This window comes from Bufo gargarizans, unplaced genomic scaffold, assembly GCF_014858855.1.
Source record: "Bufo gargarizans isolate SCDJY-AF-19 unplaced genomic scaffold, ASM1485885v1 original_scaffold_1771_pilon, whole genome shotgun sequence".
Classification (NCBI taxonomy): Eukaryota; Metazoa; Chordata; class Amphibia; order Anura; family Bufonidae; genus Bufo; species Bufo gargarizans.
Window position 1 is genome coordinate 56664 of NW_025334507.1, and position 13012 is coordinate 69675.

Sequence of the window (13012 nt, forward strand, 5' to 3'; positions counted from 1 at the left end):
CCGGCTGAATGATTTCAGCCGGCATCCTGTGCGGATTAACCCCTGGGGCGCCACAATCTCAATTTAAACTCATGACGTACCGGTACGTCATGGGTCCTTAAGGGGTTAAAATCTGGTTGACTTTGGGGTTCATTTTCATGCTGCACTGTACTCGCTCCACCCAGCACGCTTCTGTGCCGTTACTGCAACCAGAATTTGCTAAATCTGCTTCTAAAAAAACAAAAAACAGATCCTCGCCCGTCCTCTTAATCATGTTTATTAAAGGTTTGATTAGGAGAAAGGCACAATATAATGTACTGCATATAGTGCACATAGAGGAACAGGCCCATTCAGACTGAAAACCTCCCAAGAACTAATTCTGAAGAACCTCCATCTGCCCAACCATTGATCCATGTAAGAGTCTCTCACCTGGTCAAGGTGACATTCCCCTTTCATGGCTGATCATACACATCAGTTACTATGCAGGAAGACAGCATTGAGTTATGCCCGCTCAGTGTGAGGAGAGATACGGCATCTATGTGCTTCCACAGTGTGAGGGATGTGGCCTGAGAAAGCTCCAGAGGAAGCCATGATGGTCAAAGAAGGGCAGTGTTATACGGTTTACAAGGTCCAGCAATCCAAATAACTGATGTATGGGAAGATGAGCATGAGGTATGGAGAAACATGTCCATGCTATATAGAAGGGCAGAAGGAGGAGGAGGAGGACAACCCCCAGCAATGACATTGGGATGAAAGTCCATCGCCTATATGAGGGGAGAACAGAGGAAGGTGCCGTGTGTCACATGGAGCCCTGACGTCTCAGGTAAAGACCCATAACTACAGCCGGACCCTGGAAGACAGTGGCAGCTCTAATGGAAGATAGGAATACATATATCTGGGAGGACAATTATCTGGTGAAGGTGATGAGATACTCTGGGTACGCCTGGATGTCATGGAATATCACAAACATGGAAGGCTTGGCCGGGTTGTCGGTGACGCTGTCGTACAGTTCGGTGGGGTTGGCTGGGTTCTTGGCTGGAGGAGCCACAATTCCCTTCTGTCCAGCACAGTACACGCCGGTGAGGACCCGGGCCAGGTACATGTATTTAAGGCCATTTGGATCTGGTTTGGAGTAGCCGTCATGTGCTGAGTAATTTGCTTCCACTGCGAAATACGTCCCATTTCCATAACAAGCCGCTGTGTATGAGAAATAAGAGGGTCAAGACCTAGGACTAGACACAACATGGGCCCCTGACTGACACATATCACATGTATCCCTCTCTGGGCCCCTGACTGCCATTTACACATGTATCCCTCTTCTGGGGCCCTGTCATACATCCTATATATCCCACTTTGGGCCCCTGTCATACATCCCATGTATCCGTCTCCGGGCCCCTGTCATACATCCCATGTATCCCTCTCCGGGCCCCTGTCATACATCCCATGTATCCCTCTCCGGGCCCCTGTCATACATCCCATGTATCCCTCTCCGGGCCCCTGTCATACATCCCATGTATCCCTCTCCGGGCCCCTGTCATACATCCGATATATCCCACTTTGGGCCCCTGTCATACATCCCATGTATCCCTCTCCGGGCCCCTGTCATACATCTCATGTGTCCCTCTCCGGGCCCCTGTCATACATCCCATGTATCCCTCTCCGGGCCCCTGTCATACATCTCATGTGTCCCTCTCCGGGCCCCTGTCATACATCTCATGTGTCCCTCTCCGGGCCCCTGTCATACATCCCATGTGTCTCACCGTTCCTCCCCGCGTAGCTTCGGTTGAATCCATTGTGGTTGACGGTTTGGATGGTATTGGAGTCGGTCCCATGGAAGAGCTGTTTCTCATTGCTCGTCGTCGTCCCGTTCTTGGTGTCGATCGCTTGTCTCTTTATCTGGTAATTCCTCCACAGATTCTTGTTCTGAATTCTCTCGATCTGCAGAGACAGGAGCGCGAGGTCAGCGCGGCCGCATCCAGCCCTCTACTCTCCTCTCATCCCAAACCTTACCCCTTCTTTCCACCTTAATCTAGATCTTCATCCTGTGGCGTCACCACAAATGACCGGGCCCCACAACCCCCAGTCCTGCAGCTAGTCAGGATCGCGCTCTCAGACCAGGCCCGGCGGCCGCTCTGTCCGTTTCCTACATGTACACACTGTACGTCATGTCAGTGCATATAGTGTCAGTGAGGGGGCCCTGACAAAACCTCCCGAGTTCGGGCCCCGTGGCAGCGGCTTCCTCTATAGCTCTGCCCCTGTCTTCATCCCTCCCCTCACAACATTTCTCACTTTCTTGTAGTTCACACCCCGAGCTCTCACTTAAAGGGCTTCTGTCAGCCCACTAAACCGTTTTGGTTTTTTTTGGTTAATATTAATCCCTACACTGCGAGCTCCCTGTACATGAGCTAAATATTCATTTTTGTTCAGTAGATTTTGTTAAAAATCAAGTTTTATAATATGTAAATTACCTTGCTACCAGCAAGTAGGGCGGCTACTTGCTGGTAGCAGCCGCATCCTCCGATGGTAATGACGCCCCCTCCGCCGTTTGATTGACAGGGCCAGGGAACGGGATCGTTCTCTGCTGGCCCTGTTTGAATTCCTGTCTTTAATCGGCGCAGGCGCACTGAGAGGCGCTCTCTACTGAACAAAAATGAATATTTAGCATATGTACAGGGAGCTTGCAGTGTAGGGATTATTATTAACCAAAAAAAAACAAAAAACGGTTTACTGGGCTGACAGAAGCCCTTTAAGGTCCATTCACACGTCCGCAATTTCGTTCTGCATTTTGCGGAATGGAATTGCAGACCCATTCATTTCTGCCCGGACACGGAATTGCTGACCCGCACTTCCGTTCCCCGAAAAAAATAGAACAGGCATATTCTATTAGTGCCAGCAATTTGCAGTCTGCAAAATGTGGAGCGCACATTGCCGCTGTCGACATTTTTCGAATCCGTAAAACACGTTGCGGACGTGTGAATGGACCCTTATCTGATGGCTACACCATACGAGCCCTTCATGTTGTGGCTCATTGGACCGGTTTGTGGCCCCCCCCCCCCAGTGTAGGAGAAGGTTGGTGGAGGGGCAATTACTTTCACTATTTTCATCTGACACGACTTCTTGAATTGCGTCTCAACGTCGTTGTATTCTTGATTTCCATGCGTTAATTGGACCGTCATCACGTCTTTGTTACTCATCGCCGTCCAGTTGGCAGGAAGCTCGAATTGTCCTAGAAAAGAAATGCTCATTAGTCACTTGACAGTGGTGTGTGCGTCCCGACCCCTGGGGGGGCGCTCTCCGCACTGTGCGTCCCGACCCCTGGGGGGGCGCTCTCCGCACTGTGCGTCCCGACCCCTGGGGGGGGCGCTCTCCGCACTGTGCGTCCCGACCCCTGGGGGGGCGCTCTCCGCACTGTGCGTCCCGACCCCTGGGGGGGCGCTCTCCGCACTGTGCGTCCCGACCCCTGGGGGGGCGCTCTCCGCACTGTGCGTCCCGACCCCTGGGGGGGCGCTCTCCGCACTGTGCGTCCCGACACCTGGGGGGGGCGCTCTCCGCACTGTGCGTCCCGACACCTGGGGGGCGCTCTCCGCACTGTGCGTCCCGACACCTGGGGGGCGCTCTCCGCACTGTGCGTCCCGACACCTGGGGGCGCTCTCCGCACTGTGCGTCCCGACCCCGGGGGGGGCGCTCTCCGCACTGTGCGACCCGACACCTGGGGGGGCGCTCTCCGCACTGTGCGTCCCGACACCTGGGGGGGCGCTCTCCGCACTGTGCGTCCCGACACCTGGGGGGCGCTCTCCGCACTGTGCGTCCCGACACCTGGGGGGCGCTCTCCGCACTGTGCGTCCCGACACCTGGGGGGCGCTCTCCGCACTGTGCGTCCCGACACCTGGGGGGCGCTCTCCGCACTGTGCGTCCCGACACCTGGGGGCGCTCTCCGCACTGTGCGTCCCAACATTTGGGAGCATTGGTAGCTGGGAGGGGAAGGGTCTTTTAGCAGTGAGATTCAAACTTTCGTGAGCTATGGTGGTCCCTAGTTGGGCGTCTGTAGTAGATAAATCTATATCCCTGATGAGCGGAGACCCCTCCTGATGACCTGTGCTCATGTTCGGCAGACGTGGCCGGGAACGTGATGTCTGAGGTTACAGAGAAACCTCTCTGAGAAGACCATGGGACACAAATGTACATAGGCTACAAGGAGAGCCCATCACAGAGACATCTGGTCTAGATCAGTGAGAGTTTTTCTTTGAGGTGGTCTTCTCACATAGGTGGTCCTCTCATTGAGGTGGTCTTCTCACAGTGGTCGACCATCTTATTGCTGTTTATAATAAAGTGACTGCAGCAGCCATTTTAACCAGCACGGGAGGGTCTAATGGTGTGATGGTGATGGGGCGACGCTCAGTGGGATTTTTGCACCATGCACATGACATATGCATATGTGTGAGGCCTTGACAGCAGCACATGGAGGCTGTGCACTCAGTAGTGTGGAACCATTTGTCCTGCCGTAAGCATTGCTTTCTTATATCTCCGCACTAACGAGAGCCCCTTTATAATGTGGCCGTGTGAATGAGGTCTGCCCGGAGGCACAGGGCAGTGATTACCGTGTTTAGGAATTCTCTCAATCTCGGCCTCCTTTCCTCTGGGGTCCCGCATGCAGTTCCGCTCCAGTAGGACGGTGTAGGTCACTCCGGACACGTCGATCTTCAGACTTTGTGTGTTGGTGCTCTTGGCCTTTTCCAGCTCCAGGTTTGTCATTCGATCAAACTGAACAAACTTGGTGCCGTTGTGATATCTCCACTCCACCAGGTTACTGCAGAGCTCGGCCTCCCGCTCCTTGGTCTTATTCTCCCGCACCTTCTTGATCATGAGCTGGATTTTGTTGGTCATCTCTAGGACGTCTCTTGTGAGGCCACTTATTTTAACTGTGGAACCAAGAGATTCGAAGGAAAGCAACACTTGGAGTCTCCTTTGGTCCTGGGACAAGGCGTGATGGTCCTGCTCATCAAACTCCAGGATCCAGTCATCGGTGATCTCGTTCTCGTACTGTTCCTTCAGTATTAGATCCCGCAGCCAGGTGGATGCGTCTGTCACGTCTTTCCTGTTCCCCGCGCACAGGTGGAATATCGCCGGCTCTATGTTCTCCCGTAAGTGAAACACTTTTTGTTTCTTCTCTGCTCCGGGTCTTGATGTGAAATAATTGACGACGGCTGTGACACAGGAAAGAGAACGTTACTGGAGGAGATCAACCTACAGAAGATGCAACGAGCAGTACGGTCATTAGACACACCAGGCCGGGAATTCTTCCATCGAGGGAAGCTTTCCGAGGTGCTGTGTGCACTATAGATCCTTAAAGGGGTTCTCTGACTCCAGAAGATGGCATTTATCCTGTAGGCACTTCCTATTCTCCATGTTGCCTCCTTTGCTGACTTGATTCTTATTTCCAACACATTATACACTGCTCGTTTCCATGGTTACGACCATTCGGTAATCCAGCAGTGGTGGTCGTGCTTGTACATTATAGGAAAACTCTCTGACCTCTCTGGTGGCCTGGACAGTGGTAGAGCACATAGACACGCATGCGCAGCAGGTTCCGTCCCAGTGACCTTGTATCTGTGCGGCATCGGCGGCAGTTACCATGGAAACGAGCCGTGTATATTGTGATGGAAAAATAAATCCAGCCAGCAAAGGAGGCAACATGGAGAATCACTGTACATTAGTAAGTGGTTTGTATTAACTTCCTCTACATGATAAATGCCATCTGCTGAAGCGAGAGGACCCCTTTAACCCCACAGACAGTAATAGAATGGCTGTAAGTTACCAGAGTACAGAGAAAAAGTTATCACAGACGCCCTCTTCTCTGACACCGCTCAGGTCTCTGCCTCACTTCCCGAATTTTTGAATAAATACTGAAGGAGACTGATAAAAAGCAACAGCAGAGCACTCCCTGTATGACCACAGCACGAGCAGAATAATGCAGGAGGCGGCAGAGCAGGAAGTCAGTGAGGGGCAGCTTCAGCCAATAGCAGCAGAGCAGGAAGTCAGTGAGGGGCAGCTTCAGCCAATAGAGGCAGAGCAGGAAGTCAGTGAGGGGCAGCTTCAGCCAATAGAGGCAGAGCAGGAAGTCAGTGAGGGGCAGCTTCAGCCAATAGAGGCAGAGCAGGAAGTCAGTGAGGGGCAGCTTCAGCCAATAGCAGCAGAGCAGGAAGTCAGTGAGGGGCAGCTTCAGCCAATAGCAGCAGAGCAGGAAGTCAGTGAGGGGCAGCTTCAGCCAATAGCAGCAGAGCAGAGTCAGTGAGGGGCAGCTTCAGCCAATAGCTGCAGAGCAGAGTCAGTGAGGGGCAGCTTCAGCCAATAGCAGCAGAGCAGAGTCAGTGAGGGGCAGCTTCAGCCAATAGAGGCAGAGCAGGAAGTCAGTGAGGGGCAGCTTCAGCCAATAGCAGCAGAGCAGGAAGTCAGTGAGGGGCAGCTTCAGCCAATAGAGGCAGAGCAGGAAGTCAGTGAGGGGCAGCTTCAGCCAATAGCTGCAGAGCAGGAAGTCTGTGAGGGGCAGCTTCAGCCAATAGCAGCAGAGCAGGAAGTCAGTGAGGGGCAGCTTCAGCCAATAGCAGAAGAGCAGGAAGTCAGTGAGGGGCAGCTTCAGCCAATAGCAGCAGAGCAGGAAGTCTGTGAGGGGCAGCTTCAGCCAATAGCAGCAGAGCAGGAAGTCAGTGAGGGGCAGCTTCAGCCAATAGCAGCAGAGCAGGAAGTCAGTGAGGGGCAGCTTCAGCCAATAGCAGCAGAGCAGGAAGTCAGTGATGTGATAGAGCCAGAAGCAGGAGAGCAGATGATGTCTGAGAGGAGGTGTCATTTCAGCAGCTCCTCCCATACAACCCAGTATGCAGCAGCCATTTTGTTAGCGTCACCAGTTTGTTACGGTTTATGACATATACTGGGGTCAGCACCTTGAGCACTCCAGCTGTTGTGAAGCTACACCTTCCAGCAGGTACAACTGCAACAGCAGCTACTCTCCAACTCCTACAGATGTGAATGGAGCATGCTGGGAGTTGTAGTTTCACAACAGCTGGAGCGGCGGAGGCAGCTGACCGATGGTATACGCTCTTGTGGACATCAGCTTCCTCATCCTCTGTTCTAAGAGGGCTGGACGGACTGGTGCCCCCATGACTGTTCATCAGCGGCCATGTTGTCAGGCTGCAGGGTGAGTTATGGTTCTCAGAGATACGCCATTGTTATATGATGCTCCCATTCACTGACAGCAAGCAGGACTCACAGTTGGTTATTCTGGAGAGCAGTGAGGTGCTCTTGGGCAGGTCGGAGCCTTCCTTCTTCTTCATACTGTTGTAGAAGTCATCTAACATTTGCTGCTGGAAGACGACCACTTTCACCATCTGCAGACACGGCGCCGCCTTGGACTTGGCGAATTCCGTTACAGCTTCTAGTATGATGTCCGCCACCACGGCCGAGGACACTTTGCCCAAACCTGTGGCAGGAAATAATATTAGCGGAATTAATGGTGGAGGCATCAAGAGCGGGTGGAGAATAATTCAGCAGCACAATCCTGAAAATGGCGCAGGTGGCTTATAGTGCGATATCGCCAGTGATTACTGGGCACGGTTCACACTACAGAGCACGGCACGAGCAGATATGGAGGGAGGCAGACCTGTGCCTATGGCCGGGAAGGCGACGGACGAGGCCTGGAGGTTCCCGCACTCCTGGAGGGACTCTGCCACAAAGTCTCCGATTCCTTCTGCTGAATTCCTGCCCACGACGTGAAGGATCTGCTTGCAGAGGAGATTTCCGCTCTGAGTGGTAATATGGCTGCTCTTCTTGTTTAGGGATGCTGCGGAGACAATCATTGCTGACATGAGCTGCAAAGTCGTTACAATGTGAATACCTACAAAGAACTACCGGAGCGCATGGAATCAGGATTATATTTCATTACAAAATCACAATAAAACAAGTGCAGGGAAAAGGCGACCACAACCAGAGGGGGCACAATGGGGCCGATTCACACTGCGCCGACAGTTAATCAAAAATAAAGTGCAAATACCAATAATAAAATGTCCATATAAAGAAAAACGCAGTCGGCACTGCCTAATGTGGCTAATGTCCCACAGGATCCACACCTGCACCATAAACATGCCTCGGTTCGGCGGGGCTCTGCCAAGTAGACATATATTCAAATAGTTGAAAGAAGAAAAAACGCGGCACTCGCCATCAACTTCCTTTTTGAAGCTTCCTTGATGGCGAGTGCCGCGTTTTTTCTTCTTTCAACTATTTGAATACCAATAATGTTACAAATTACAAAGGCAGAATCAATTACCCATAATGTGCCTCCTCCTTCGAACGTTCACCGATACGTCGGGTTGGCGCCGCCCTGGAGGAGGCACATTATGGGCAATTGATTCTGCCTTTGTAATATTATTGGTATTTGCACTTTATTTTTTATTCACTGTCGGCGCAGTGAGAATCGGCCCCGTTGTGTCCCCCTCTGATTGAGGTCGCCTTTTCCCTGCACTTGTTTTATTGGGATTTTTCTATGAATTTTGTAATTAAATATAATCCGGATTCCATGCGCTCTGGTAGTTCTTTGTAGGTATTTGTACTTGTTTTGATACCGTAGGCATGCGAGTACGTGGCAATACATGGCAGTTACATTGCGGAGTTGAGCTTTTTTTGTTTTTGGTATTGTTACAATGTAGCAGAATCAATCTCTGTCTGTGGAGACAATGTAACAGTCAGGGATAGCCCGCTGCTGCCCGAAAAAATGCATTCACATTGCGGTTTATCCCTCCGTCAGGTATGTGAAACGGGGTTCAGAGGATTCATCTTCGGACTCTGTCCGGCCTTCCGTTCCTTTACAGCTTTTACTCCGGACAGAATGGCGCCATCTGCCATGCGGTATACATCCGATACCCCGACAGAAAGCCCTGCGCAGGACTAAAGCACAATGTAAATGCAGCCAGAAGGGGTGTCTTACCGAGCTGAGCGCACTCCGCCTGCACACCGGGCCCCGCCGCCTCCAGGATGGATTTAGAGACCCCTGACGAAAAGGAGGATTGTGGATGAACACAGCGGATCGCAGAAAACACATGTGACCCCCAGCCCCGTCCCTGCTCCTTGTCATGGGGGCCCCCCAGCCCCGTCCCTGCTCCTTGTCATGGGGCCCCCCAGCCCCATCCCTGCTCCTTGTCATGGGGCCCCCCAGCCCCATCCCTGCTCCTTGTCATGGGGCCCCCCAGCCCCATCCCTGCTCCTTGTCATGGGGCCCCCAAGTCCCGTCCCTGCTCCTTGTCATGGGGCCCCCCAGCCCCGTCCCTGCTCCTTGTCATGGGGCCCCCCAGCCCCGTCCCTGCTCCCTGTCATGGGGCCCCCCAGCCCCGTCCCTGCTCTTTGTCATGGGGCCCCCCAGCCCCGTCCCTGCTCCTTGTCATGGGGCCCCCCAGCCCTGTCCCTGCTCCTTGTCATGGGGCCCCCCAGCCCCGTCCCTGCTCCTTGTCATGGGGCCCCCCAGCCCCGTCCCTGCTCCCTGTCATGGGGCCCCCCAGCCCCGTCCCTTCTCTTTGTCATGTGACCCCCAAGTCCCGTCCCTGCTCTTTGTCATGTGACCCCCAAGTCCCTGCTCCTTGTCATGGGGCCCCCCAGCCCCATCCCTGCTCCTTGTCATGGGGCCCCCCAGCCCCATCCCTGCTCCTTGTCATGGGGCCCCCTGTACCTGTCGTATCAGGCCAGTTGGGTAAATACCTGATCTGAGGTTAAACTGTTGATCTGTTGAGTTGACAATGACATCTGTGTCCTCCTTGGTTATGTCGCCCGTCTTCACCTGATAGGTGATGGATCCGACCCTCATTTCATAAACTCCCAGATTCAGGGTATTCGCTGCCCCATAGAAAGCTGCAAAGAATGAGGAACACAACATGAGATTAGGGGACGGAAGACCTAATGACGACCAGCAGGACGGTCACTGGGAAATGACAAATGTATGGAAGCCAAAACCACGGGAGGCCATTACTGTGAAGCCACCTTCCTCACAGGGACTGATACGGAGCAGCAGTCAACGGCCTCACACATATGTCGTATGGTGGGTGATTAAAGAAAGACACGAAACGTAAGGCTTATTCCCATCCACCAGTAATGAATAGGAGGATGGACAGAGCTGCCCCCGGCCATGACCCCACAGACTATGCTCCCAGTCCCTGTAGCTAGGATCTGTCACCACAGGGGCCCTGAGCTTCCATCCGATCTCCGGGCACATCATCTTCCATTTCCTAAGCATGAAGACCCCCTCCCCGTGGAGATTCTTACCACCCATTATAGTGGGGAAGAGCCTGCCTCTATGGTACGGATGCCCTTGGCTTTATAATGAGCCGGACTAATATAACCAGGTATCGTGGAGTCTCTTACCCGTGTCTGAGCGCGGCGGGGGCGGCAGCTCGGCTTCGGAGGCTGGTGTGGACACCCGATTGCTCAGCGCAGGATTCGTCTTTCTTGCATTTTGTTCTTTGTAAAATTCCTAAATATAATAATATAATAATGGTGAGTCCTGCTTTATTACGGGTGAGGCGATTATAACATGTAAAATATGTAGAACATATAGCCCGAGGGTGGGCAAGTGCCAATAGGAGGCTGACTGCCACCGATGAGAAAGCGGGAGACGCGTCCCCCCTCTGTGGGACAAAAGGGCCCCCCCCCTCTGCGGGACAAAGGGGCCCCCCCCTCTCTGCGGGACAAAGGGGCCCCCCCTCTCTGCGGGACAAAGGGGCCCCCCCCTCTCTGCGGGACAAAGGGGCCCCCCCCTCTCTGCGGGACAAAAGGGCCCCCAACCTCTGCGGGACAAAGGGCCCCCCCCCCTCTCTGCGGGACAAAAGGGCCCCCAACCTCTGCGGGACAAAGGGCCCCCCCCCCTCTGCGGGATAAAAGGGCCCCCCCCCCTCTGCGGGATAAAAGGGCCCCCCCCCTCTGCGGGATAAAAGGGCCCCCCCCCCTCTGCGGGATAAAAGGGCCCCCCCCCCTCTGCGGGATAAAAGGGCCCCCCCCCTCTGCGGGATAAAAGGGCCCCCCCCCCTCTGCGGGATAAAAGGGCCCCCCCCCCTCTGCGGGATAAAAGGGCCCCCCCCCCTCTGCGGGATAAAAGGGCCCCCCCATGTAGCTCCCGGCCCACGTTGATGCCCTCTCGGCAGACATCGCCATTATACCGCCACCTTAATCGTCTCCTTGTCATTTGGATGCAGCATGAAGGTCACTTTTTGAAGGAAGCGATTTCCGGACGAGGAGCTGAATTTGAAAACTTCGTCAAACATGAACGCCGCCACAAGGTGCTTAGGAAAGCCCAGATTTCCAGTTCCAATGGCGGGAAACGTTATGGAGCGGAGCCGTCTCTCCTCGGCTGTGTTCAGGCAGGTCTGGATTGTCTGTCTGAAGATCTGAAGCGAGAGACGGTGTATAATAATGTTATAATGATTCCCGGAGGAAGAAGGTGAGAACATGTGGAGACCTTCCATAAATGTACCACCTCGGAGCGCTTTGCGAGATCGCTATACGTGATGAGAACGTGAAACCTGCGATGCCCGACTCCCATATATCTGCTGTGGTGTGAAAAGCTGCGGCTGAACCCTGGAGACCACCATGAGGTACCAGACCACCGGTCACATGGCTGCCCTCTTCCTGCCTTCCAGGTACATTGGGGATGGCTGCAGATTTGCCGCCTATTTCACCCTTTATGCTGCAAAAATCTGCTATAAAAATCCACAACAAAATTTGCCAAGCTGCAGATGAATAACTGGAGGTCACGGCCTGCAGGGTCCGGATGGAACCTCAGTGGCGTATCCGCCTCATGGGACAGATACCCTGCGGACCTTCTGCGGTAGAACTGCGTGAAAACCACAGAAGGATAAAAGAGCAGCAAAGTGGATGAGACTTACAAAGATTTCCACACTGGATCCGCACATAACTTGACCTGCGGTGCGGATTTTAGGAGTTGTGGATTTTCCTTGTAAATCTCAACCTTTACAGGAAATCTGCGGCAAATCGGCGACATTTCTGCCATGAATTCTGCAACATTTGGTTCATGTGGGATTCCAGCAGATACTCTTCCCGTGTGGACATCCACTAAGCATGGTGGGCTCTGTGACGTCGGAATATCAGAGGAGCGCTGACCTCTATATACTGACGCCACCTTATAGAAGACGCCATGACTGTACACACGAGTGAGAATGGCCACTTCCGTGCGGAGCACTTACCTGTTCGGAGAAGCCTTTTCCTCCATCCCAGAAAGGAACGACCACATGGATGACAATGTCACAGGACAAATTGTAGCCCCGAGTGACAAAGACGTGGGCATTAGCCGCTCTGGATGCCTCATTCTGTAGGGACACTTGTAGCTGGTGTCCTGCCTTCTCATAAAGCGCTTTGGATGCTGCACCGCTGTCCAGCCGGAGGTCCTTCCCCACACTGTTCACAATGACACCTGTCTGATGACACAGAGACACCATCATCTACACTTCTCTGCTCATACATCATCATCTTCTGATATTTTATAGCACGTTCCTATAGTGTAGCGTTCTGAGTTAGGGGCCCCCAGTCCCCTCAATAATCTGCAGGTGGAGCAGTTACTACTTTCTGGAGGACCTGTCTGCACAGTGGCCAATAGGTTTCAGCAGGTGCCGAGTACTTCTCCAGGGGGCGAGGATGGCAAAGTGCACCAGGTTCCTCCTCAGATTGGTGCTGATGGGTCCCCGCTGCAGGAAAACCTGTGATTAGCTTGTTTGGCGGTCGTTGTAACAGAAAAGGAGGAGTGTAAAAAGCGGATCGCCCCTGAATAGTGATGAGCGAACTTCTGTTTTAAGTTTGGCGTCTAAAGTTCGGCTTCCGGTTAGCGGAGAATCCCGATATGGTTCCCGATATGGATTCCGACTTCCGTTGTGGTCCGTGGTAGCGGAATCAATAATCGTCCATTATTGATTCCGCTACCACGGACCACAACGGAAGTCGGAATCCATATCGGGAACCATATCGGGATTCTCCGCTAACCGGAAGCCGA

The 13012-nt window shown here is 53.4% G+C and overlaps 1 protein-coding gene across 1 annotated transcript in view; it reads right to left on the reverse strand.

Annotated features, from left to right (window-relative positions):
- Nucleotides 1-240: 240 nt before the first annotated feature.
- The window catches only part of LOC122923596 (protein mono-ADP-ribosyltransferase PARP14-like), a 39015-nt gene continuing 26243 nt past the window's right edge, over nucleotides 241-13012 (reverse strand). Inside the window, exons 7-17 of the mRNA XM_044274456.1 lie at nucleotides 12213-12443; nucleotides 11175-11396; nucleotides 10378-10486; nucleotides 9718-9867; nucleotides 8954-9016; nucleotides 7634-7813; nucleotides 7244-7453; nucleotides 4578-5183; nucleotides 3069-3205; nucleotides 1740-1917; nucleotides 241-1176 (exon numbers count right to left, since the gene is read on the reverse strand). Coding sequence (XP_044130391.1) covers nucleotides 887-1176; nucleotides 1740-1917; nucleotides 3069-3205; nucleotides 4578-5183; nucleotides 7244-7453; nucleotides 7634-7813; nucleotides 8954-9016; nucleotides 9718-9867; nucleotides 10378-10486; nucleotides 11175-11396; nucleotides 12213-12443 — 2376 coding nt within the window. The 3' untranslated portion in view covers nucleotides 241-886. The remainder of the gene's footprint in view (nucleotides 1177-1739; nucleotides 1918-3068; nucleotides 3206-4577; nucleotides 5184-7243; nucleotides 7454-7633; nucleotides 7814-8953; nucleotides 9017-9717; nucleotides 9868-10377; nucleotides 10487-11174; nucleotides 11397-12212; nucleotides 12444-13012) is intronic.